This window comes from Pan paniscus, chromosome 14, assembly GCF_029289425.2.
Source record: "Pan paniscus chromosome 14, NHGRI_mPanPan1-v2.0_pri, whole genome shotgun sequence".
Lineage (NCBI taxonomy): Eukaryota > Metazoa > Chordata > Mammalia > Primates > Hominidae > Pan > Pan paniscus.
In genome coordinates this window covers 52431706-52456737 of record NC_073263.2, presented here as the reverse complement: position 1 = coordinate 52456737, position 25032 = coordinate 52431706, and the positions used below count along the sequence as shown (strand labels likewise).

The 25032-nt window shown below is 44.0% G+C and overlaps 1 protein-coding gene across 1 annotated transcript in view; it reads left to right on the top strand.

The window, feature by feature from the left end:
- Window positions 1-24810, top strand: part of LOC100980358 (guanylate cyclase soluble subunit beta-2) — a 71526-nt gene extending 46716 nt beyond the window's left edge. Inside the window, exons 11-17 of the mRNA XM_024925300.5 lie at window positions 2367-2515; window positions 3104-3250; window positions 9207-9361; window positions 12289-12440; window positions 12521-12730; window positions 14862-15185; window positions 24672-24810. Of these exons, the coding sequence (XP_024781068.4) occupies window positions 2367-2515; window positions 3104-3250; window positions 9207-9361; window positions 12289-12440; window positions 12521-12618 (701 nt within the window). The 3' untranslated portion in view covers window positions 12619-12730; window positions 14862-15185; window positions 24672-24810. The remainder of the gene's footprint in view (window positions 1-2366; window positions 2516-3103; window positions 3251-9206; window positions 9362-12288; window positions 12441-12520; window positions 12731-14861; window positions 15186-24671) is intronic.
- Window positions 24811-25032: the final 222 nt, after the last annotated feature.

Sequence of the window (25032 nt, the reverse complement as noted above, 5' to 3'; positions counted from 1 at the left end):
TTTCAGCAAGCAAAGAGGAAAAAGGCATTTTTGGAGAATGGGCTAGTAAGAGCAAAGTTAAGGCAATGTGCAAACAAATACCATGGGGCATGTTCCCAGTGCATGGGGTATGTGGAAAAGTGGGGTCTGGTGATGCTGAGTGGGTAGGGTGGGGTTCAGGTGATGCAGTGATGAATTTGGACTATTAAGGAAAAGGAAATTGTCTTTTATTTTGTAGGCAGTGAGAATTCATCGAAGTTTCTTCTTTTATTATGGAAGTGACAGGATGAGTTTTATAAATCCGATTTTGGCTGCAGTGTAATGAATGCATGAGAGGGGGCTGAAAGACCATAAGGGCACAGCTGATTGATGGTAGAGGCCTAAACTAGGGCAGCCTGAGGAAGAATCAGCAGGATTTCCTCACTGACCAGATGGGGAAGGTAAGACAGCGGAGGCAGGCATGGGTCTGAGGCTTCTCGCATGGAAAAATGGGATGCTTTATCCTAAGACAGGGCCAGAAAGAAGAGCAGGGTTGGGGGAGAATGATAAGGTCCATTTTAGAACCATTGAGCTGGAGATGTCTGTGGGATACTCCACACAGCATGATCAGTGGTAGGAATCTTAGTGAGAGCTCATAGGAACATTGTGGCATGGAGCTATACATCTGGGAGTTATTGCAGTGTGGGCGGGGTTAATCATAGACTCTGAATGGTGGATAAGATCACCTAGGGGACAGGAAGTGAGAAGAGAGTGGAGTATTACTCTTTAGGGAACATCTAGTGCTTAAGAAGGTTGAGAAGCCAAGGAAAGATATAAAACAAGGAGATCAGAAAGGTAGGAGGAATATGAAGAGAGGATGATAGGCCAGAAGCCAAGGAGAAGGGAAAGTTCCACAAAGGGGAAATTACCATCAGAGGCTTAACTAACAAAGAAGGCACCCGGCTGCATTCAAGGAGTCATTGATTCACTCACTCAATATTTATTGAGCATTTACTATGTGCCAGGCCCTGCTTTAGGTGCTTGGGATATGGCAGAGATCTAAACTGACAGTCTCCCGTCTCATGGAGCTTTGTATTCCAATGGGGTGGTAGACAATAACCAAATAAACCATTCCATACAAAATATCAGGCCGGGCATGGTGGCTTACGCCTGTAATCCCAGCACTTTGGGAGGCTGGGTGGGCAGATTGCCTCTGCTCAGGAGTTCGAGACCAGCCTGGACAACACGGTGAAACCCTGTCTCTACTAAAACTACAAAAAATTAGCTAGGCATGGCGGCATGTGCCTGTAGTCCCAGCTACTCGGGAGGCTGAGGCAGGAGAAATGCTTGAACCCAAGAGGTGGAGGTGGCAGTGAGCCGAGATCATGCCACTGCACTCTAGCCTGGGTGACAGAGTGAGACTCTATCTCAAAAAAAAAAAAAAAATATATATATATATATATATGTATATACATATAATGTCACGTGTAAGGAGTGGGTGGAAGGCAATCAAGCTAAAAGGATAGCCAGTCTAGGGGCTATTTTATACAGGGTGGTCAGGAGAGTTCTCACTGAGTTGGTTACATTTGAAATGTGAGTAACAGGCCCTGTAGATATTTGAGAAAAGTGTCAGGCAGAGGAAACACCTCTTTTTTTAAGTGTAGAAGCCTGAAGGCAGGAGGCACTTGGCATGCTGGAGAAACCCCATGAGGCCAGTGTGGCCAGAGTGGAGGGAGCCGGAGGGACATGGGGTCAGAGAGGTGGCAGGGACAGAGGTGGGGGGTCCCCTCTGTAGGCCATGGTCAGGACTTTGGGTTGCATTCTAAGTGTGATGGAAGTCATGAAAGATTTGAGATTGAAGAATGGGAGATTTGACTTAAACAGGGCATCTGGCTGCTATGTGGAAGTTAGCATGAATGGGGGCCAAGGTGGAATCAGGGGCATGATTTAGGAGCAAGTGTTCAGGACAAGGTAGGTTTCCTGCCATTCAAAGACAGGGACCCATCACTTCACAGTGACCAGTCTCTGTCAGCCCTGTCCCCAGGTCTCCTGTAGCTCAGGCTCTGCTTGGCCCACTTGCTAGGGGCCCTTTCTGTCCTCCCACAGCACTGGTCACATCTTACTGGAAGGATTTGTTCCCTTTTATGTCTCCTTCATTAGACTGGGGGCTCCTTGGGGGCGAGGGCCTGGTCTGCTTGCCCCCTGTGATATGATTCTCCTACTATGACTAGCTTGCAGCGGGCACTCAGTAAACGTGTGCTGGGTGATGCTGAATGGGGAATGGCATCCAGCTACTTTTCCCACAAGGCACAGGGCAGGTTTGATTCTCACAGGGCCTCTTAATCCAGAATTCATGGACTTATTAGTCGATCTCCTTGTTTCTCACTGATACCTGGTTTCTGTTGTAGGAGAATTTAAAAGCTGCACGATTCTTTTCAGCGATGTAGTGACATTTACTAACATCTGTACTGCCTGTGAACCTATACAAATAGTGAACATGCTGAATTCCATGTACTCCAAGTTTGACAGATTAACCAGTGTGCACGCAGTCTATAAAGTAAGTGTCTGTGCAGTGTGGGGTGTTTCACGGTGTGCTCACGCAGGGCGAGTGCTTGATTCTAAGTCTCCCTTTGCCTCTGTCTGCACTGGTCTGGGGTTTGGTGTGGATGAGTGTGGGGTCAGAATAAAAGCTGAAAGGGAATTGGAAGTATTTTAGGAATTCTAGTTTTTAGAAATTCTTTTTACAATGCTCAGTGCTAAGATGGCACTCTGGTGCCCTTGAGGGGCACCTAGATGTCAGATGTTTTCATAGAGTGTAGTTCTCCTACTCCTAAATTCAGCAGAAAATCGAATCTAAACAATGTGTTATCTCATATATAGCATCACATGACTACCCCAGGAGCTTCCTCTTTTCTGGGATTTGTTTCCACCAAAAGCAGAAAGGCCTTTTGGCTCTCTCATGGTTGTTTCCTGAGTCCTTTTCTTTCTCACCTCCTCCCTCATGCTCCTCATACCCTTAGCAAAGAATCAATTACCAGCTTTAGTATAGTCCCTTTGTCTATATATGGAAAATGAAAAAAAGTGTAGTGACATGTTTAGTGCATGAAGGAATCCCTCTGAATACCTATTTTTTTTTCCCTGACAGGTAGAAACAATAGGAGATGCTTATATGGTGGTAGGAGGTGTACCAGTGCCTATTGGAAACCATGCTCAAAGAGTGGCTAATTTTGCCTTGGGGATGAGAATTTCTGCAAAGGAAGTGATGAATCCTGTTACTGGAGAACCCATCCAGGTAGAGAGCAACTGAGTACTTGGCTTAATGCCAAACATCTCACACACTAAAGTAGAATTCTGCTTATGTGCTTAGGTGATTACTGGGTAAGTTGCTGTCATTAAAATGGGTAATGTATCCTAGCCCTTTTCTTCTCTTGCATATGTCTCTAATAGAGATATTCCTAAGGCTCCTATAGTCTCAACTTTTCTCAAATTTCAGAGGAGGCTGCGGTGCTCAAGGTTTTCCTACGATTGACTGCAAGCTTCCTTTGTTGGTAATTCAGGACAGTGCTGAGCAGTTCTTCCTATTTACCTAGCAGAGCTCAATCCATCTTAAACACCAGCTCATTTATAATTCCTGCTTTTTTGTTCAAGCATTTCAACAAGTGGTTCAGGTTTAATGAGCAGCCAACTTTTCCTGCTTAGGAAATTGTGTCTCCAACATGCCATCTGACAGGTTCAGAACTCAGGCTGAGGTGTGAAGCTGCCTGCAGTCAGCAGGCCAGGCACCGTGATGCCGTAAGATATTCAGAATGGCTTTCCTTCCACCAAGTGGCCACTAGCGAGACATCTGCTCGCCTTTCTCACAGAAAAGTACGCTTCCAAGTCTGGAAGTTTGTTCACACTCTAAAAGTTGAACAGTTTTGGAGATGAAAAATGAATGTCCTCCTCCGCTGGCTCAGCAGATCCTAATGCTCCTGGGATGGCTGAGAGTGGCGTCTCTCTGCCTTTGATTTCTAGATCCTTCCTCTGCTAATATCAGTCAGAAATTCAAAATAAATGAAATAGTCAATTCAAAATAAACAAAGCCAATTATAAGATGGAATGTGATTTTTCCACATTATAACCTTTTTACAGGAGATTCTGAAAATGTGCTGCACTCACTCTGACCATGGTGAGTTAGAAGCTGAGAAACAGTGCAGATCATGGCTACAGCATCCACTGTAGTCTTCTAAGTAAAAGCTGGCCTTAGATAGTCACAAGAACAAGATAGCTGCCATAATGACTCATTGTAAACACAGTGTGCATCAGTAGAATAAAAATCCAATGTAAGAAATAAAAAATCAGGATGAGAGGTAATGAGGGAAGAGATATAAGAAGGTTAGATAAGAGATAAATGTTTCAGTTAAAGGACGCTTGTGTAAGTCACTGGTGAAAAAATAAAAATGGAAAGCATAGTGTGCGTGTGTGTGTGTGTGTGTGTGTGTGCATGTGTGTATGAAAGGGGCATAGCGCCAGAGATGAAAATAATGCTACACCAATAAGAATGAAATTAGACAATGAATTGTGGGAAACTCTCAAGGTGGATTTACCAAGAAAAAAATAGGAAAGGATGTTAGCAATTCCAAGGTAAGACTATGGACATAATTAGGAGCATCATTAAATATCCACCAGAAACAGCATATCATATGGGTTTATTCAAGGATGTAGGGGAGAGAACTGGAAACACTTTCTCTCTTAAAAGAATTGTGGAATTATTTTGCACTGAGATATTCTATTATTTTATTCATATAGCTTTAATGTACATTTACTGAGATCCATCCATGTATGAGACAGTATTACTAGGTGCTTTGAAGGGTTCAGAGAATCCTGTTTTCCTAGAGAAATTATAATTTTATTTCAAGGAGAAGAAAATCTAGCAAGTAAAAACAACAAGCAATCTGATTAGGATGTAGAAAGCTGTAAGAGACTGTTATTCCCATGCTAGCAGTTTTTTTTCCCCCACCAGAAAGCAAAGGAATCAAAATAAACTAAATTCCAGGAAGTGACAAACCTTTCAAAGAGAAGACACCCATAATTGCATTCAATCCTGGCAGGGCAGCAGAAGAAGTAATCCACCAGAGGTGAGGGTAGGGATAAGCCCGTCTAAATTTTAGTGGACTTTTAATGGTCACAGGGCTGAAACAACAGGTTAGAATGCCAAAGAGTCCCAGCCACAGAGTCTGTACCCAACTACCAACTCTTCCTCATAGGCCAAGTGCAGGGGATTAGTCAGCCAAAAACTAGGACAGGAGAGGAGAGCTGAGAGAACTCTCGAGTCCCTGAGGTGTTTGGGGCCTTTCCCAAATGCAAAGCAGTGGCCCATTAAAGGCTAATGTTAGAGTAAGAGAACTGAGAGAAATCCAACTGAAGTACTCTTCGTCTTCACCAAGTACACTACGATGACCTTTTGAAGTATGAGGGCAAGGAGGAATGGCAGAGAAAATTTTCCCAAGGTGCAGAGAGCCAGGGTGGGACTGAAGAGCACAGAGACTTCTGAAAATCTCACTGTTGGGCTGTAATGCAGGAGGAGATCTCCTACAACTCCAAAAGCTGTGGATTGGCTGTACAGCATTCAAGGTCCTCAGAGCCTTGCTGGTGCTCAGATTCTAAGCTCTGCTGTACTGAAAGTTCTGATTCAGCCTTCATAATATTTGAAACCAGTGGTGCATGGAATCTACCAATATTTCTGGAAAAGCCCTGACCCAACTCAAATATGGATTAGATTTACTTACTGCCCATTCCAGCAGCCTAATTCTGTAGGGATGTAACATTTTCTGGTGGATAAATATTATCTACTTCAGTCTCTACTGTATTTTCACACACAATATGGGTCATTCAATTAGATAATGAAAAATATGAGATGCAAGAAGAAACAAGGAAATAGTAATATAGTGGATAGCCAATAGAGAAAATAGTCAATAGAAGCAGGTCCAGAAATAGCCTAGATGTTGGAATTATCAGATAGGATCTTTAAAATTAGTCTGATAAATATTTTAAAGGGTCTATAAGAAAAGGGGCAAAACAAGTGTGAAGATATGGGAAATACGTACATACTGTCTATATTTACATCTATATCTATATCTAACAGAAAACTATGATATCAGAAATCAGAAATAAAGAATTAATTTTATGGGCTTAACAAAGACTAGACACAATAGAGAAAAAAATCAGGGAATTTGAAGACAGAGAAATAGAAATCACCCAAACTGAAATGCAAAGAAGAAAACAGGGTTAAAAAGGGGAACAAGACACTCTATATCTGTAGGACAATATCAAATGGACTCCCATATATGTAACTGAAATGCTAGAATGAGAACAGAGTGAGAATGGGTAAGAAGAAATATTTGAAGAGATAATAGTTGAGAATTTTTCAACATGAAGGATATCAATGCACACATCCAGAGCTCAGCAAACCCAAGCAGAATAAATACAAAGACAACCACTTCTAGTTAAAGCATACCAAAAACCCTACCCAGTGAACTAAGGCAAGAAGAAGAAATATAAGACATTAAGTTTGGAAATGAATGAAAAAATAAAATTATCATTATTCACAGAACAAATAATGGTGCACCTAGAAACTCTTATACAAACTACGGGAAACTACAAGATCTAATAAATGAGTTTAGCAAGGTCATAGCATAAATACAGGAAAATTAATTAAATTTTTATATGTTAAGGACAAAAAATTGAAAATGAAATAAAAAGAAAATAAACTTAATTAAATTTCTAGGAGTAAATCTAACAAAAGATACACATGACCTCTATGCTTAAAACTACAAGGTATTGCTTAGGGAAATTAAAGAGGACCTAATTAAATAGAGAGATATACCATATTCATTGGAAAACTCAATATATTTAAGCTGTCCATTTTCCCCAAATTGATGTATAGAGTCAGTAGAATACCAATCAAAATCCCTGCAGGCTTCTTAGAAAATATTCACAAGCTGATTTTAAAATTTATATGGAAATGTAAAGAATCTAGACTAACCCGAACACTCTTAGAAAATAACAAAATTGGAGGATGAACACAACTAATTTTAAGACTTATTCTAAAGCAACAGTAAAAAAAATACAGAGTGAGATTGGGAGAAGAATAGACAAAGAGACCACTGGAGCAGCACAGAGTGTCCAGACATAGACTCCATGTTTAGTCCATTGATTTTTGACCAAGGCACCAAATAATTGAGTGGGGAAGGCAACCTCTTTTTAAAAAATGATTCTGTTACCATTGAATATCATGTGGAAAGAAAAAATGTACCTCAGTTCTACCTTACCCCATATACAAAAAAAAATTTGATATATATCACAAATCGAAACATAAAATCTAGAATCATAAAGCTTCTTGATGGAAATAAAGAATAGCATCATGACTTTGGGGCAAACAATGATTTTTTTTTTTTTTTTTAGATAGGATACAAAAAGCACTGACCATGAAGGGAAAAAAATGATAAACTTCATTGTTACGGGCTGAATTGTGTCTTGCCCAAAATTCTTATTTTGAAACTCTAGTACTCACTACCTCAGAACATGACTGTCTTTGGAGCTAGAGGCTTTACTGAGTAAAATGAAACCTTAAGAGTAAGCCCTCATCCAACGTGCCTGATGTCCTTATAAAAATATGAAATTTGGACATAAAGAGACACTAAGAATGCATGTGCACAGAGGAAGGACCACGTGAGGACACAGCAAAAAGGTGGACATCTACAAGCCAAGCAGAGAGGCCTCAGGAGAAACCAACCCTGCCCACAGCTTGATCTTGGCCTTCCAGGCTCCAGAATTGTGAGAAATAATTTCCATTGTTTAAGCTACACAGCCTGTGGTATTTTGCTATGGCAGCCTAAGCAGATGAATACTTTCATCAAAATTAAAACATTCTGCTTATTAAAGAAAATAAATACACAAACCCACAGACTGATAAAAATATTTGTAATACATACATATTACATATCCAAATATGTGTACAACTCATACACATTAACAATAAAAGACAAACAGCTCAATTTTTAAAACAGGCAAAAAATTGAACAGACTTTTTACAAAAGAAAATATATGAATGGCCAATGTGTGTGTGACAGTGTGCCTAACATCATTAGTTACCAATTTAACACAAATTAAAACCACAGTGAGATATCATTTCACACCCACGAGAAGACCAAATGATGGTGAAAATGGGAGCAACTGAAAGTGTCACGTTGCTGATAGAAATGTAAAACAGTAAAACAACTTTGGAGAATTGCTGGGTAGTTTTTTGGCTTGTTTTGTTAAAAAATAAAATTAAATGTGTATCTACCTTGGAACTCAGAAATTCCACTTCTAGGTATTTACTTAAGAGAAAGGAAAACATGTCTACAAAAATATCTGTACAGAAATGTTTATAGCAGCCTTAATTTTAACAGATTCAAACTGAAAAATAATCTAAATGTTCATGAAAAGGAGACTGGATAATGAATGTGGTGTATTCTTACAATAGAATGCTATTCAGTGATAAAAATAACTACTGATATGTAAGACAATATAGATGAATCTCAAAAACATTATGTTGAGTAAATGAAACCAGATATAAAACAGTATATACTATAAGATTGTACATATGTGATGTTCTGGAACAGGCAAATCATTCTTTGGTAAAAGAAATAAAAAAGGCCAGGCGCAGTGGCTCATGCCTATTATCCCAGCACTTTGGGAGGCTGAGGCAGGTGGATCGCCTGAGTTCCAGAGTTCGAGACCAGCTTGGCCAGCTGGCCAACATGGTGAAACCCTGTCTCTAATAAAAATACAAAAATTAGTCGGGCGTGGTGGTGGGGGGGTGCCTGTAATCTCAGCTACTCTGGAGGCTGAGGCAGGAGAATCACTTGAACCCAGGAGGCAGAGGTTGCAGTGAGCTGAGATCACACTGCACTCCAGCCTGGGCAACAAGAGTGAAACTCCATCTCAAAAAAAAAAAAGAAGAAGAAATGAGAATGTAGTTATCTCTGCTGAAGAAGATGGGGAGAGAGCTTAACTAGAAGGGGCACAAGATAATTTTTTAAGGTAATGGAACTAGTTTACATTTTATTTTGGGTGGTGGTTACAGGGATATAAGCACTTGTCAAAACTCATGGAGCTAAACACTTTAATATCTGTTTTTTTATTTTATGTAAATTATATCTCAACTTACAAATAAAATCAAGAGTATTAGATGGTCTCTTTTCAGTGATGCTGTCTCTGTACAGCTCAGAGTGGGGATCCATACTGGACCAGTCTTAGCAGATGTTGTAGGAGACAAGATGCCACAGTACTGCTTGTTTGGTGACACTGTGAACACAGCTTCTAGGATGGAAAGTCATGGGCTTCCCAACAAAGTGCACCTCAGTCCCACAGCCTACAGGTAGCCTTCCATTTATTCATGCCTTCCTTTGTCCCTCCCTCTTTCTAGAACGTACAGAGTGCCTAGCAGCCATGGGTTGGGGTAGTGCAGGAAACTCATGTTTTTTCTTCCACGTCTCAATGGCTTACAGAAGATATTGTGGCAGCTAATAAATTTAGTTGAGCTTCTAACTGTAGCATAGTTTTTACTGTCAAGGAGCATATAGTTTAGTTCAGGGAACAGCAAAGTATAACCCCACAGACCAAATCTAGTCTGCTGCTCATTTTTGTAAATAAAGTTTTATTGGAACACAGCCATGCACTTTCATTTACATATAGTCTATGGCTGATGTCATGCTACAAAGGCAGAGTTGAATCACTGCAACAAAGACCATATGATACACAAAGTCTAAAATATTTACTATCTGGTCTTTATTTATATAAAAAGCGTGCTGACCTTTGGTCTAGCAGAAGAAAAAAGAGAAGTTTTAGTTGATTATTTTTAAAGTGAGATAAGTACAATGATAAATATGTGCATAAAACAATACTTATAGTTTCTTGAGCACTTAAAATAGGCCACATTCTATTCTAAATTCTTTTATATGTTAATTCATTTACAGTTGCAACAGCTCTGTGAAGATACATTATTATTATTATTTACATGAAAGAAAAGGCACAAAAAGGTTAATCATTTGCCTCAGGACCAGGTAGGCTAGGAAGGAGAATAGCCCAGATGCAGCCCACAGAGTCAGAGTTCAGTGTCCCCCCTTTAACTGCTGCACTCTTATCCTCAAGGTAGTCACCGGGGGTGTCATGAGAGCCCAGGGTAAGAGTGCTTGACCCAGTAAAAAAGGGCTTCATGGAGGAGATTCCTGAGCTGAATCTTGAGCAAGGAGTTCCAGAGTAAAATTTAGCCAAAATTGGGGTATTGGGAGTAAAAAGTGGGTAGAGGCTGACATGTAGAATAGGTGCAGAGAACTATAAACACCCGAGGTTTTCTGTATTGGAAAATATGAGGCAGGAGCAGTGAGAGCTGCACATGCCTTACTGAAGGGCAAGAGCCCTATGCCGTAGGTGAGGAAAAGCCCCTAACAAATGTGAGATTGAAGACAGTGACAGGGTCAGGGTCCTATTTGACACTGACCACTCTAGAGACCCTGAAAGGGCATATTTGAGAACCAGAAAATGAGACAGATGAGACCTGTTAGGAGTTTGGTCTGAATCAGAACATTAGTGGTGGGAATATGGGGGAAAATAAAACCAGCTAAAGTAGTTAGAAATGGGGGATGAGAAGAAGGGAGGAGCCCGGGTCTCCATTCTGGGTGACTAGGGCTTGAATGGTGGCCTGGCCATCTGCAATGGGACAAATGAGAAGTATCCCAGATCATAGGGGCAGACAATGAGTTTAGGTTGGACACACTGGGTTCAAAGGAACTGTGGAACATTCAGCTAGAGGTGCCATAAAATGGATGGAGTTGAGTTATTGAAGATCCAGACTTGGAGTAAGCAACATATAGGTGGTAATAACAGTCATGAGAGTTGATGAGATCAACCCAGGGAAGGATGCAGTGTGCAAAGAACAGTGGGAAAAGAATGGAATCCTGTGCAGAACCAATATTTAAGTGGCACAGAAGGAAGAGGAGCCCAGGGAAGAGACAGAAGAAATACTCAGAAAGGACCAGGAGAGTTGAGGGTGAGAAGCACTCTTGTGGATGACTTTAGGAAGGAGGAATTGAACAAAAATGTCAAATGTAGTAATAAGGACTGAAAAATACTCACTAGAGGTTTTGGGGACATTCTCAAAAGTGGTTGTAGTAGAATGGTGGGATAGACGTTGGGCTGAAGAATAAAAAGAGGAGAAAATTTGTATGAGATTAAAGCAGGTGAGAGGCTGTTTTGTTTGCTTCTGTTTAGGATGGAAGAGACATAAGCACACTGAAAAGCAGAAGGAGAAAGGCAAATGGAATGGGCGATGAAGATAAGCGTGGAGTGGCCAATGGAGCAAGGCCCAGAGGTGGTGGGAAGGGGGTGAGGGTGAGGAGACCCTGGACAAGAAATATACCTCATCCTCGGAGATTGGGGGACAGGATGGTGTGGTCATGGGGTGAGAAGTCACAGGCTCTCACCTGTAATCAATGTAATTTTGTAGATGAATCAGGGCATAAAGTAGGAGGCACAGCCACCAGCGTATGAGTGAGGGGAGCAGATGCCAAATGGAGGCCCATGAGGAGTGTGGTGAAGGTCTGAACTCTCTACCAACCTGGCCAAGGGCAAGGGAAGGCTCGATGGAGTGCCGAGGCAGGTGGTCATGAATTTGAATCCTCATTGGTCTGAGTGGTTCTTTGGCTTTTCTCCAACATCACTTGGTGGCTAGTAAATAAATAAACAGGGAAACGTTTTGTAATTACCCCATAGCTCTGTCTCTTTTCATGGTTCCTTCCCTATAGTCCTCCTCTTCAGTTCCTTGGCAGACAGAAATTATGGTGGAGAAAGCTTGGGTAGTTAGGATGAGCATAGTAGCAAGCATGGGGTATATGGTGCACTTGGGGAAGATGGAATAAGAGTGTTGATACCCAAGAGTCTTACGTGGCAGAAACATGAAAGGTGGTGTCCACATGGGCACTGACAGCATGGTGTGTAGAAACGTGAGAGATGCCCATATGAGGGTTGAGCTGGAGGGAGGAAAATTGGTGGCAGGGTTGGGAGGGTTTTGATGGGTCCCTGTGTTCTCTTTTGGCCTTTGGCATCCTGTTCAGAATATCTCATCCTCACTTTCCCCACGGCCTCTGTCCTGCTTCAGCAGGCAGATGTCTGGGATCTTCCCTCCCCTGCTGTTGTGTGTCCTGTGTCCTGGACTTTTCCTCTTGAGTAGCCCTTTGCATTGTAGCCAACTCTTGAGTTACAGACCCACAATCTTTGATATCTGATGCACTTTTTTTCTCTGTGCAGAGCCTTGAAAAATCAAGGGTTTAAAATCATTGAGAGGGGTGAAATTGAAGTGAAAGGTAAAGGGAGAATGACCACATACTTTTTGATCCAGAACTTGAATGCCACAGAGGATGAGATCATGGGGAGATCTAAAACCCCAGTTGATCACAAGGGTAAGCAAAAAAGAGAAGCTTTGTCATTAGTGTTGAGTAGTTTTTCCACTAACCACTTCAGATATGTTTATTATTTGCAGGGTCAACACAGAAAGCGTCCTTGCCCACCACCAAGCTCCAGGGCTCAGTTCAACCATCTTGCCCTGAACACTCTTCTCTTGCATCCTGGTTATTATGATGTTCTTTGAGCTGGGCCGATAGATCCAGCTGAAGAGTTCTACATACATTAGTCTTCAAGGTTCTTCTCTGGGCGTTTCCCATGCAGCTCTCTGGTAGCTGGGGAATGATTTGTGAGTGCTTCCTCTGCTCCACAGCCTCAGAGGCTCCAGCGCAGGCTTCCCTCGCGTGCTGGAACCTTTTTCACATTTTGTTCTAGCTTCCAAAACTGGGATGAGGGACAAAATTTGTGACTCACCCAGCTCCAGGAATGACAAGAGGGTGGGAGTTTAGAGTAAAAAAACCCAGTACTAAGCTGGACCAGGGATTACTGTTTGGCTCATGGTACCCCCAAAAAGAAGCTGGAATCCAATGGCGAGCTCTCCATCAGCTGCAAGGCTGATCAGTCCCACACACTCAGGGTCCCTTAGCTACAGCCTGGCTAAGACGGAAGTGCTGACCTGAAGGGGAAACCCGGTAACAGGAGGCAAGCCTTTCTGAACCTCCAAGAAGGGAATGAATTCCTTCTGACAGGAACTAATCTTTAGCCACTCCAGAGGCCCACAAGGGGAATCTCAAAGTCCAGAGGTTCCTTATTTACACAGCTATTACACGCAGTATGTTTCTTTGGGACATGTGGATTATGATGACTATTTTTAAAAGTGGGGCTATCCCAAAGAAAAGATGGATTATTTGAAGAATTTTTAAAATTGTTGTCATAATGCTTTCATTCTAATATCAGCTCACCGTAGTATCCCTGTGAGCTATAGTTGGTTTAGGCCACATTTTACTGTTGTAGACACTGAGATACAAATATCTAAATAAAAAACAAGAAATAACTTTGGTAATAAGGACCAGGAGCAGTCCTCATTAGAGGTTTTAGCCCCAGAATTTCCAGGCTCTGGGCACCTCATCCACTGCTATCTCCCACTCCCTCCCACCCACCATCATGCCAGCCCCACAGTACAGAGGGTTTCTAGAGAGAAGGCAAACAAACTTCCCCCCCTTTTCTCTTCTTCGTTGTCAAGAAATGGACAAAGTAAAGTGGGGAGGGGGCATCATATCACGTGATCACTGGAGAGGGGAAGGCAGGGCTGGAGGCTTTGGCACAGGACAGGGCAGATGGGTCTCAGCTGTGCCTGGCTCTAACCCCACACTGCTCTCTCCCACTCGTTCGCTGAGGGTTCCCACACTTCTTAGAGAAACAGTATTCCGGAGCAAGGTCTGAGTCAGTAGAATCAAACCCACTTTCAGTTCTGAGCTAGGGAAAAGCAACCCTGAGGAGAAAGTGAGGAAGGGTGTCTCAACCGGGAGCCCTCAGAATGGAGCCTGAGAAAGAGGAGGGAGGGTAGGTGTGAAAGGAGGGCAGGGGATAGCAGCCCCCATCCCCCGAGGGATGCTTTCCAATCAGTCTCTCTGTGCAAATTAAGAACAAAGACCCCTTTGTGGGCTATGGGGTCGACAGCCCCCAGACATGGCTTATCATAGAGGAAAATGGCAACCTCTGTGTGGGCTGAGGTCAGTCCTCACCCTGAACCCCTTGGCCAGGTGCCTCCATGTAGAGAAAACTGCACAAACATATATGTGGTCCCAGGAAGGAAGGATCCCAACCCTTTTCATGCTTCTGTGCATTTCCCAGTCCCCTCTCCCTTTCCCCAGCAGCCTTGGATTTCCTGCTGTGAGCCTCAGCCACCAGGCTCTGGGGGAGGGTGAGACTGTCTCTCCCTGCCTGCCTTCAGCTGCAGCATGGGGGCTCCAGCAGGAAGGCCAGGAACTCTCAGGGGAGACCTCACGCAGATACTGCTTCCTAAGGAACCCCATTAACTTCCGGGGTCCAGGGTGTTTTCTCCCAGTGACCACTGACATCTCCATGAGGCAAGATAGAGCCTCTCAAAGACAGTGATGGGGGAGGGGCATGGAAACACTGTTATGTTCACTGATACTCTTTTCACATGGGTCTATTCCCTCAGATTATCTCCCATGGGACACACACGATTTTTTTTGGGGGGGGGTTACTTAGGGAGGAGCAGCAGCGAGGGCACTTCAGTGATTCTAGTGTGCAGTCAGCATTAAGAACTATGTCTAAGACAAAGCAATGCAGAAGAAAGGGCCCTGCAGGGTCTTTCTTGTGCCCCACTCCACCCTAGCACAAAAAGACCCAGAAGGTGACAGAAACAAGAAAGGATAGTGTCCAGGAGAGCTCTTCCTCAAATGAGCCTCCTCTCCTCCACTTCGTTCTCAAGACAGTGCATTTCCTCGTTCTAGGTAATGAGTACATGAAACACGTTAAATGTCCTTCAGCCTCCCTACCACGACATCCAACAGCTGGAACTTCCATCCAGTCTTTCACATGATGGGCACCTGTGGGAAACCTGCCAGGGGCAGCCGATGTTCAGAGGCATCCAAAAAAAGTCTCCCACTTCGGCAGCCATGAAGCCCACTCATACAACCGTCCTCACTTTTCCTTCCTCTCACGGTTTTTTGCAGAAGCAAGTGCTCAGGGAAATGAAGACAGGAGAACTGCTGCCGTCATGAGCTATGCCGACAGTCAGCAGCTGATCCCCGACAGAGACGCAGCAGATGCAGACGGTGAGTGCAGCAGGCCTGGTCTAAAATACTTCCAGCCTTGCATTGCTCATAAAGACAATCGGACACTTCAGAGGTCACTTCATAGGCAGTGAGAAAGAGCCGGGAAGGGATAGCACAGGTGGAGTTTGGTGTCCCGGGGCAGGACGCTACTGACTTGCTTGCTGTATTTTGAATAAACTGTTGTTTTGAGCACCCCTATCCCAGGTGTCCCAAGGGCTCTCATTCTGGCAGGGCCATCTATACTCGCTTCCAAAAGAATCTCTAATACCAGAAAAACGTATTACTTTCTGTGCATCCACAAAACAAAGTTTCTCTGGACAGCGTGGCCCTCAGTAGCTTGCCTTGTCTTGCTAAGGAGAGCTGAGACTTCCTCTTCCTGCATTATCTGGTGCTTTACAGAGACCTCAGGGCATTGACACTTCCACAGAGTAGCCCAGTTACTCTCTTCTCCACTTTGTCCTGAGGGTGGTAGGGACAGGAGGGTTTGCTTAATTCATGCTTATTCTGGACGGCCTTGGCAGTCATTCAGCTCCCTCAGAGCCAGAGCCATTCTCAGGACTGACAAGGCTTGGTTTTTGAGTATGGAGTCACAAAGGAATAATGAAGAACCAGGGATGGGTGGACAACATGAACCCCTGTAGCAGCAGCTCCCCCATCTTTTTCTAGAACCCTCATGCTAGGTGATCCGTGTGGAGTTAAAAGCGGCACGGCCACAGTATATGTTTGTTAGAGGGGATCACATCTCATGCATTTTCTAAAAACCATCTCTGGTCACTGAGACAATTTCTTAAGACAAATGAAATGATCCATGTGATGAGTTAGAACAGCTTAATAATCCATACAAAAAGTCTAGCTCTCATTATCTTTATTAGACAATATCTCTAAAGTTGAGTGTTGCTTGAGCCCTTGGCATTGGCACTGCCCTGATGCCCGAAGGCTTCCCTCTAGCTTGATCCTAGAACCTGAGGTTGAGGGAATGAATAGCAGCCTCCTGTTCATTTCAGGTGAGAGGAGACAGAGCAAAACTTCTCTCACTCTGATCCTGGGGTCAGATGGACATTTGCATTCTGGGACATGAGAAGCTCAAAGCAAAGTTTTTGCCATTGCCTGGAGGCATTTCCCTCCCGTCCCCACTCCTCTCCTTCCTGGAGTTGCATGTTTCTGGCAGTGCCCAAAACCCTGAATAGTTGTCCAACTTATTACAGGATAGAATTATAACACTCACAGGTCCATTTGATAGTGTTCCTTGGAAAACTGTTGCTGCTGCAGGAATGGACAAAGCGTCTAGTCACTGTCCTGGGATCTGCAATGCTCACTGAACTAAATACATGAGATTCCTGCCTTTGGGCAGCTTGTGGTTTAGTAGAGGGAAACAGACAATTAACATGTAACTAAACAAATAAGATCATTGGGGTAGTGATGAATGTTAAGAAAAAAATAAAACTCAGTAGAGGGCCAGTGAAGTCTTCTGAGAGGGAGCAGCATTTCAGCTGAGACTTGGATGAAGGAAGAACCCCCATGTGGCTACCTGGGTAGGGGCTTCCAGGCAGCGCTGTGCCCAAGGCAGAAACAGCCTTGGCAAGTTCACAGGAGACAAGAAGACCAGTGTGCCTGGAAAGGGCTGCAAGAGGAAGGGAGACATAGGGATGAAATCAGACAGGTGTGTCGGGGCCTGGGACAGTCTTGGCCTTGAGACTGCTTATCAACGTGCAAAAAAGCATGAGCATGAAATAAGGGGTAGGTGAGGAGGTGCTGGGGCTCCCGGAGACCTTCAGAGGGAGAATGGCTCTGCCATTTGAATTCCTAAATGGCGGTTCCATAAACAGTTCAGAAGGGAAGGTCTAAAAAACTCTTTATGCTCCAGGAAGATGAGTAGGTTAATTTTTCAAACTTCTGCTGCGTGGGAGATGGGGAGGTCCTGCCACAGGGACCAGCAGGGCTGGATGTCTTGCTCAGAGGTGAGAGATAGAAATTTCACAGCACCTCTTCTAACTGTGGCTTTCCTGGACAAAAAGCAACACTGAACTAGAGAAGGAAAAATTGAGGCCACCTCAGTTTTGGGGGGAAACTCGAGGGGTGAACTGGCATTTTTTTGGCAACTACTTTGTGCCAGGCATTTTACCCACATTATCTTATTTACACAACAGTTATATAAGGTCCCACAACTAGTAAGTGGAAGAAATAGCATTTGATCTTCATTTCAGACTTGTTTGTCTAGGGCAGATCACGTCCCTGTGAGTTCGTTTTGAGCATCAGACCAAGACAATTCCATAGTTTCCCTAAGTGGTGGCCACTGCACTTGAACTGCTTGGGTTGACAATGGCCCAGCCATTTGTCTCTCAGATCCTCTGGGCCCCATCTGAACAGATCTCTGATTGTTCGGTGTGATTAGCAGGTGTATTAATGAGGAAGCACTCCCACACTGTGGGTTCATGACAGACTGGTGTGCACCAGGAGTGCCACTGGACCCAAAGCTACCCACACCGAGATGTACTGAACCAGAAACTGCCCTTTCACAATGTGCCCCAGTGATTTGAGTTTGGGTTTACCACTGACATGGGCTTCTTCCTCATCTTTGACAGTTGGCAGCAGACATAGAATTTAGCAGTGGAGGACTCATGCCACCTGCTCATGGGAGCTGCCTCTTCACTGTGGTTCGGGTCCCAGTTCTTATGGGTTTTCAGGTCCAGCTAGGTCTCCTATATCATGCTTAGCTCTGAAGTCAGTGAAAGCTGCCAGAGGGTCACTGTGGGAGCCCCCACCCTCGTCACTACCCCTGGGCCATCCTGCCCGGCCCCTATGTGGGCATCGCGATGGGGAAGTGTCTGCATCAGTAGCCATGACCTGTCAGGACTCCTCAGAGACCAACCTGCTTCTCAGGCTCCAGGCAGCTGGGCGGACGTTCAAGACTTGCTTCATTCATCATCTCTGCCACCAATCTCACCAGGTGGTCACCTGGCTGCCAAACATGATGGCTCTTCAGGGGCACACCATTCCATCTGACTTGGCCCTCTTGGGTGGGAAACGGGCACTCCTGGCCCCCTCTCCCCGGAGAGGACCGTGGATCCTGACAAAGTATCTCAGAGTCTTGGTAGCCTGTGCAGCTGCAGCGCACCTAGACTTCTCTCTGCTGGCCAGCTGAGGCCTGGGGCTCACGCGTATCTCGACCCTCTTTAAAAAGGGGGCCACAGGGAGTCCCTGCAAGGCCCAACCACCTTCTGTCAGGGCAGTAGGGAGCGCTCAGCGGGACCCAGGCCTGCAGGCTGCATGGAGGACCTCATTTGCACTTCAATAACATGCTTTTCTTTCACTTAACTATGTATCTTGGTGTTAGATTTGTCAGTGGAGAGACTCCCCAGTGCAATTAAACGGGAGTATTGAGCCGGAGAGAAATCAGTGTGTGTTGACTCAGATATTTAAGCAACCACCTTTCAGTATTGACTCAGAAATTGGCCTTCCAGCTGTCCCTGCTGGCAGACTCTTCTGGCATCTCGTCAGGCCCCTGTTAATGTGTTTTTCAAATTTCAACTTGCTTCAACTTGTCTCCTAACTGATCCTCCTGTTGATGACAATAATGGTTTCCAGGCTGACCTGCACACAGCACTTCGGCAAGTAGCCCAGGCCCCTCTCTGGAGGCGACCCCTTCCTTATAAATCACAGTCAGAGGGCGTCTGCTTGCTGGGTTCATGGCAGGTTAAGTCAGCTTGGGGGACTTCTCAAGCAACTCCTAATTGTTCCTCTGGAGAACTTGAGTGGTGAGGGTCTCTCTCCTGATGGGGTTAGACTTTAGCGGTCTGCTGCTGGAGGGGGTGGGTTGCTGATTCCCTCCAAATTTCACTCACTCTTCCAAACAGGAAGAACTTTTCCACCATTTGCAGTCTCCCTGATGAGTAATTATTGGATGGGTTTGTGGTCACTTAATTGCCAGGGCCCTTGCCCCTTGCTTTACAGAGTCGTGACTATACGAGCACCTTTCCCAGAAGTGGCCAATTAGGGGGGGCCCAGCTGGTTTGGAGCCAGGCTTCTAAGAAAGGCTGGGTCCCTGTTCTCAGCTCCGAGGCCTTTCTGCAGCCTCTCTCAGTCCTTCCTAAGTGTGGCTGTCAAACTTTGCTGACCTTTCCCCCTTGGGGCTAATGAGTGTCACAGCTATTTTTAACCTTGGGTTTTCTAGAAGTTGAGCCGTTAACCTAGCTCCTACAGAAGGAGGATCCTGGGAGGTATAAATGAACTCTTCACACACAAGGAGGTGACTAATGGAGGAACATAGGATTTTCAGTGTCAGGGCTAGCCTTGAAGTTTTGTGTTGACACCCTTGATAGCATCGACCAGATGTCAAATCAGAGCTGGTCAGCACAGGTGGCATGGGTGGGAGGGCAGCCAGACCATCTGTGGAACAACCTGTTGATAATATAGACGGCTGAGCCTCACCTGAGAGGGATTTGGCAAGTCTGCAGTAGGACTGTGACTGGTTCGTTAACCAACTTTATAGGGGATTCTGATGAGCCAACCGGCTTGGGGATCACCGTTGTGATGGAAAGGGCAATAGACTGAAATCAGAATTCCAGGTCCTGGCAGTCAGCGACCTGTGTGTTACTTCGGGCAAGTCCTCTTCAAGCCATTTTTCTCATCCTGAAGGCAGGGGTAATGGAGGGCCTTCTTCACAGGGTTGCTTTGAGAAATAGATGAGATAGTATGTAGCACCTGAAAACAGCAGAGTGTCAGGTGTGCGGACTGCTGAGTCACTTGGGCATTCATTCGCTTAACAAATATATGGGTCTTAACACAAAACTGTAAGAGGTACTGCAGAGGTTTGTTTTTTTTTTTTTTTTTTTTTTTTTAAGTACGATCTGTTGTGTGCGAAGAGCTTCAGACAAATGGAACAGAGGAATCCACATGGGAAGTCAGGCTCCCAGCCTTGTGCAGGGCGCTCCAGCATGACAGTGTGCACAAGTGATGCTGAAACACACACTGAGATTTGGAAAACCTCTTGGACAAGGTGCATGCAACAGCAGAAACAAGAATAGGCAAGGATCTGCTCTGGTCTCTGGAAAATGTGGGGACTTCTGGAAGCTGGGAATTTATTTCCTGCATGGCATGGCCTCTTTTGTTCATGGATGGAAAGAGGCAACCAGGCAGCGTGATCCTAGAACAGCCACCCCTTCCCTCATCCTGGAAATGCCACTGCACTCTTTGTATCGCTAGGGTAGAAGTATATACTCACTGGTAGAATTTCCCCTAAAATTTCATTTTTGGAATTTGTGTCTCTTTTGTCTGTTCACACATCCCCTGCTCTTCCTCTAGGATGAGGGTGAACGCTGGGAAAACTGAGATGGAAGCAAGTGGGAGCGGTACAGGGCTCTGCACAAGTGGAGACCACACAGAGCAAAGGCCAGTCCAGTGTGGGGAGAGAGGTGGGACGGTGGCACAGGCCCTGTGCTGTCAAGGACCAGGATGGGGTGAAGTGGTGAATGGGGTGAAGCGGTGAATGGGGTGAAGCGGTGAATGGGGTGAAGCCGTGGTGGTGCAGGGCCCTGGAGAAGACTGAGTGCCTGATTTCAGGCTCAGGCCAAACCCTCCACCCCAGTCGTGGAGAATCAGTGTTGAAACCAAGATGTGGTCTTCCATATCTTATTCTGTTTAGAAGGTTAGAAACAGATGCAGAAATGCTATGAAGTGATTATCTTAATGGCAAATGTAAGAATCCTTCTTGTAACCCCATATCATATCGTGTATGACTCATAGAGCCTGCCTGTGATAACAGGTGATGATCCACATCCCACCTCTATTCCCCAAGGCAACAGCATTTCCTCACATTCCATGCTGCTATCGCTGCAGCCACTACCACCCCCAACTCCCCAGCCTCCAAGTTTGTGTTTGACAATCTCACATGATAGGTGTTTTCCAAATGGGAAGATTTCTTCTGCAACCATTCTTTTCATTTAATCTGTTCTTGATCTACATTGAGATAGATTTCTGTGCTGATTTTAATACTGAGCTATGTGATTTTTCCAATTAAAGACTATTTGTTTATTTGTATTATAGAAGAAATATTTAATTTTTAATAAGTATGGATAAACCAAAAGAAGAAAACCAAAGCACCTATAATTACATCATTCAGAGAGACTACTATTAAAATATGGGTCATATCTTCCCTGACTTTTATATGGGAGGCTGTGTGTATGTGTATACAGAGATGCTTTTTCTTACAAAAATGGAATTGTCATGTATATACTGTTTTGTAATCTGGCAGGGCATGAATTTCTTTCCTTTGAACATTTAAACACTTAATAATACTGAGGAAGAAAACTTTAAAAAGATATAATGTGCTTCACATGGTACCCTTATTTCCCATGTGACTTGTGCTATTACATACCCCCAAACCACTTTTACATTGTACCAAATGAAAATCCCAATTATCTTATACTACCCACATCTACAACACACTTTGGTACCCTTGATGTTCCACGAGTCCTGAAGTTTCCTCTAAATTTTCCAAGAAAGACTAAACTTGTTCAAGTTAGCTTTGGTGCTTAGAGTATCCCAGGTGTCTAGATGTCAGCAACACATGGAAGATGTACCTTGTAATTTCTATTAATTGGAAAATGTAATTAACCAGAAGGCTACATTTCCCAACTGTGCACAACAATGAGCATTAACTGTAACAAAATGATGGTACTCATAGGCAGTCCTTGGGGGTTGTGAGCAATGGTTTTGTGGGAGCGAAAGATGATGGACGAGAATCCATCTCAAGTAAACAAAATTCTTCCAGCATCTGGATTGTGGAACTGAATTGGAGTAGAATGTCAAACATATATGTGTGAAAATTCCAAGACAGCCTTGCAGTTCTGCGCTGACCAAGTCTTGTTTGAATTGTCAGAGGCATCAACCCAAATTGATGGAGTCAGGTTTGGCTTGTCCAACTTTCACTGTGCTGTTTCAGTTCATTTTCTCAGCACAGTCCTAGCTGATTGTCCTTTCTGTCTGTTGTCTGTTCACTCTTTAGGGAGAGAAAAGGAAAAGAAGAAAATGAATTTAAAGGAAATAGGAGTAGAAATGGAGGAGATGGAAGATCCAGTTAAGATACAAGTGAGAAAAATGAAAAATGGTCAGGCTAGAAGAGAGAAAAATGTGCTATGAGGCAGGAGAGATGAATCAACGCTGAAAAGCTACATTTCTGAGAAGAGAAATTGCAAGGGGAAAAAATTAGAGTGTTGAATAAAAAGGAGATGAAGAGATCTGTAAAATATTGTTTCCTAGTGCTGAGCTTACTTCCAAAATACCTTATGAGAGGTTAGGCCAGAAAATAGATTATTCCTCTTGGTTACAAAGAAATCATGGTGCTCTCAGGAAGCAAGAGCAGATCATGAACACAGCCTGACACAGCTGGGTACAGGGAATGGTTTCCTTTACCGCATTTCCGCTCATTTTAGCAATTCCAGCCCTTTCCAGCTCAGTTTTCATTTTCACTAGAGTGACCTCCACTTTTCATACAATTACAAACATACAAAACAAATAAGTTCTGGGATCACAACACTTTTGTGGATATTTTTTTCTCTCAAAGATTCTTATAACATTTCTTTGAGTTGAGGGGGAGACAGATGTGTTGTGTGGTGTTGTTTTACATCTGGAGAAACTGGGGCACAGAGGAGTATTGGGGGAGAGTTCAGCTGCTCTTTGTAGTGCTGTTGGGTGGTGATGGATGTGGAGGCAGATGACCAGGTCTTCTCAACAGAAAAAAATTACACTTCCATCTGTAATCAACTCATTTTTTCTCTATTTGCTCTGATGACAAAACAAAACGGAACCCAAATTTCACAAACACACTATTTTTATCATTTAACCTGCATGTTTCCATTTTTGAAAAATTTAGTTCTAATTATAATAGTTTTTACATCTCAAAAAATGCAATGCTGCAATAAACTCCATAATTCAAAATGAAAGAGATGAGGGTATTGGGAATAATAAAATTAGTAGAGAATCAGCAAAAAGCAAAAACAAAACACCCTGTATCTGAATAAGTAACAGTTTCCAAAGAGCATAAAATACTGCTGAATATAATTCAGTCATGTGTGTGTGTGCGTGTGTGTGTGTGTGTGTATGTGTGTGTCAGAGAGAGAGAATATGTAATAGCAATCAAATGAACATATAGCTAATGATATCTGTACTTAGCTAACTCTGGTTGCGCCATACCCTATAAAATGTCACAGTTGAGAGTTTCATGAGCCTTGATTCCTTTTCAGATTGGCCCCAATATATGCATGAGCTAAACGCTTCCTGTAAATAATTGCTGGAAGTTGCCTCAGTGACATGGCCCTACATGTCCCAGGAACCCCCCTTTCTCTGCTCCAGGGCCCTCTCTCCAATTTTCACCTCATTGTGGGCCTGAAACTGAGATGAGACTGGGGAGAGGTCTGGTAGCCCCAAATTTTCCACATGTATGTCATCACTGACATTCCTCAATGAGCAGTGCATTAGCGAATGGAGCCTGTTTCAGTCTCATTGTTTGTGCTCTTAGGATCTTAAAACAAAACCGATCACTAATCCAGGTTCAGGATGAAGTCTGAGGTGCTAACAGCCTCTAATAGTGAAAAAAAAAAGTCATCCATTATTTTGGGAAGACAAGGCCGAAGACAGGAGCCCCTCTTGATTTCCCGCTTTCTATAACACTAGATGTACATGAGCCTCAGACCTAATACATGCACCTTTCTGAACTTGAATGTCTCTGGGACAATGATTTATATTTTTAAAAAAGGAAATGGCAATGATATATGACTTTAAAATCTCAGACGCTGCCCTTCCAAATGAAACTGCAGGGAACGCGGGAGGAGATAGATTCAGTGTCCTCCACCCGGCCTCTATCCCATTCCTTCTCTGATCCCACTCTCTCTCTTGCTTGGCTCACAGTCCCAGAGGCAGTTTTTCTCCAGGGCCTTCTCCCAGGGCTCCCTCCCATGCTTAGAAATACTAATTGGCATCTTTGAGTTTGTGCTCTGTGGGGCGTTGCGTGACTCACTTGGTATAAATCATCTAGTTTAATGATCATAACAACCCTGGAAGGCAGGTGTTATTTCTCCATTTTTCATATGAGGAAAACTGAGGCCCAGAGAGCTTCAGTGACTCATCCAGGGTTACAGGTCAAGTAGTGGCAATGCTGGCTCTGACCTTCAGCCTCCGTGTCTGCTGCTCAGAAGTCACAGACAGCCACAGGCCAGAAGACAAGGAGACTTGGTGCTATTGTGTGAGTTATGCAGAAGCAAAGATGTGGGCGTGACCAAAAAGATGGCACAGGGCAGTTCAAAGAAATCATATAGCCACAAGGCAGTGGTCTGTCCGGGCTGTTTGGCCTTGGCTGTGAAGAATTCTTCCTGTCCAGGATCACACTGAGTAGAAAAGGAGGCCCGTAGTATCCACACGTGTTCCCCAGGGTCTGGCCCAGACAGACAGTCTGAGGCTCGATCACTTGCTCACCCCTCTGTGTTCTTTCAGCTCCTGATGAAATCATCCCTGTGGGGAGTGCAGGGCCAGATGGGGACTCCATGGAGACAGCCGACCGGCGACAGCCTTCAGCTCCGACAAAGACACATCACCTTGCAAATGACACTTTGCCGTCTGGTTTCTGTGTTTTGTTGTAACAGGTTAAATGAACCCCTGGGCTTAATTTTCCCCCTACTTAGTTCTGTGGCAGCAAAGAAAAGTGACTTCTTTTCATTTCTCAGCTCAAAACTTCTTAAGCCGTGTCTCTTCCTCATCATCCCTTTGAGAATAAAAGTCTAGAAATGAAACACAATCCTGACAAGTTTGGAAAATGTGCTTTTATATTCTTAGTTCAAAGCCAACCCTAAACTTT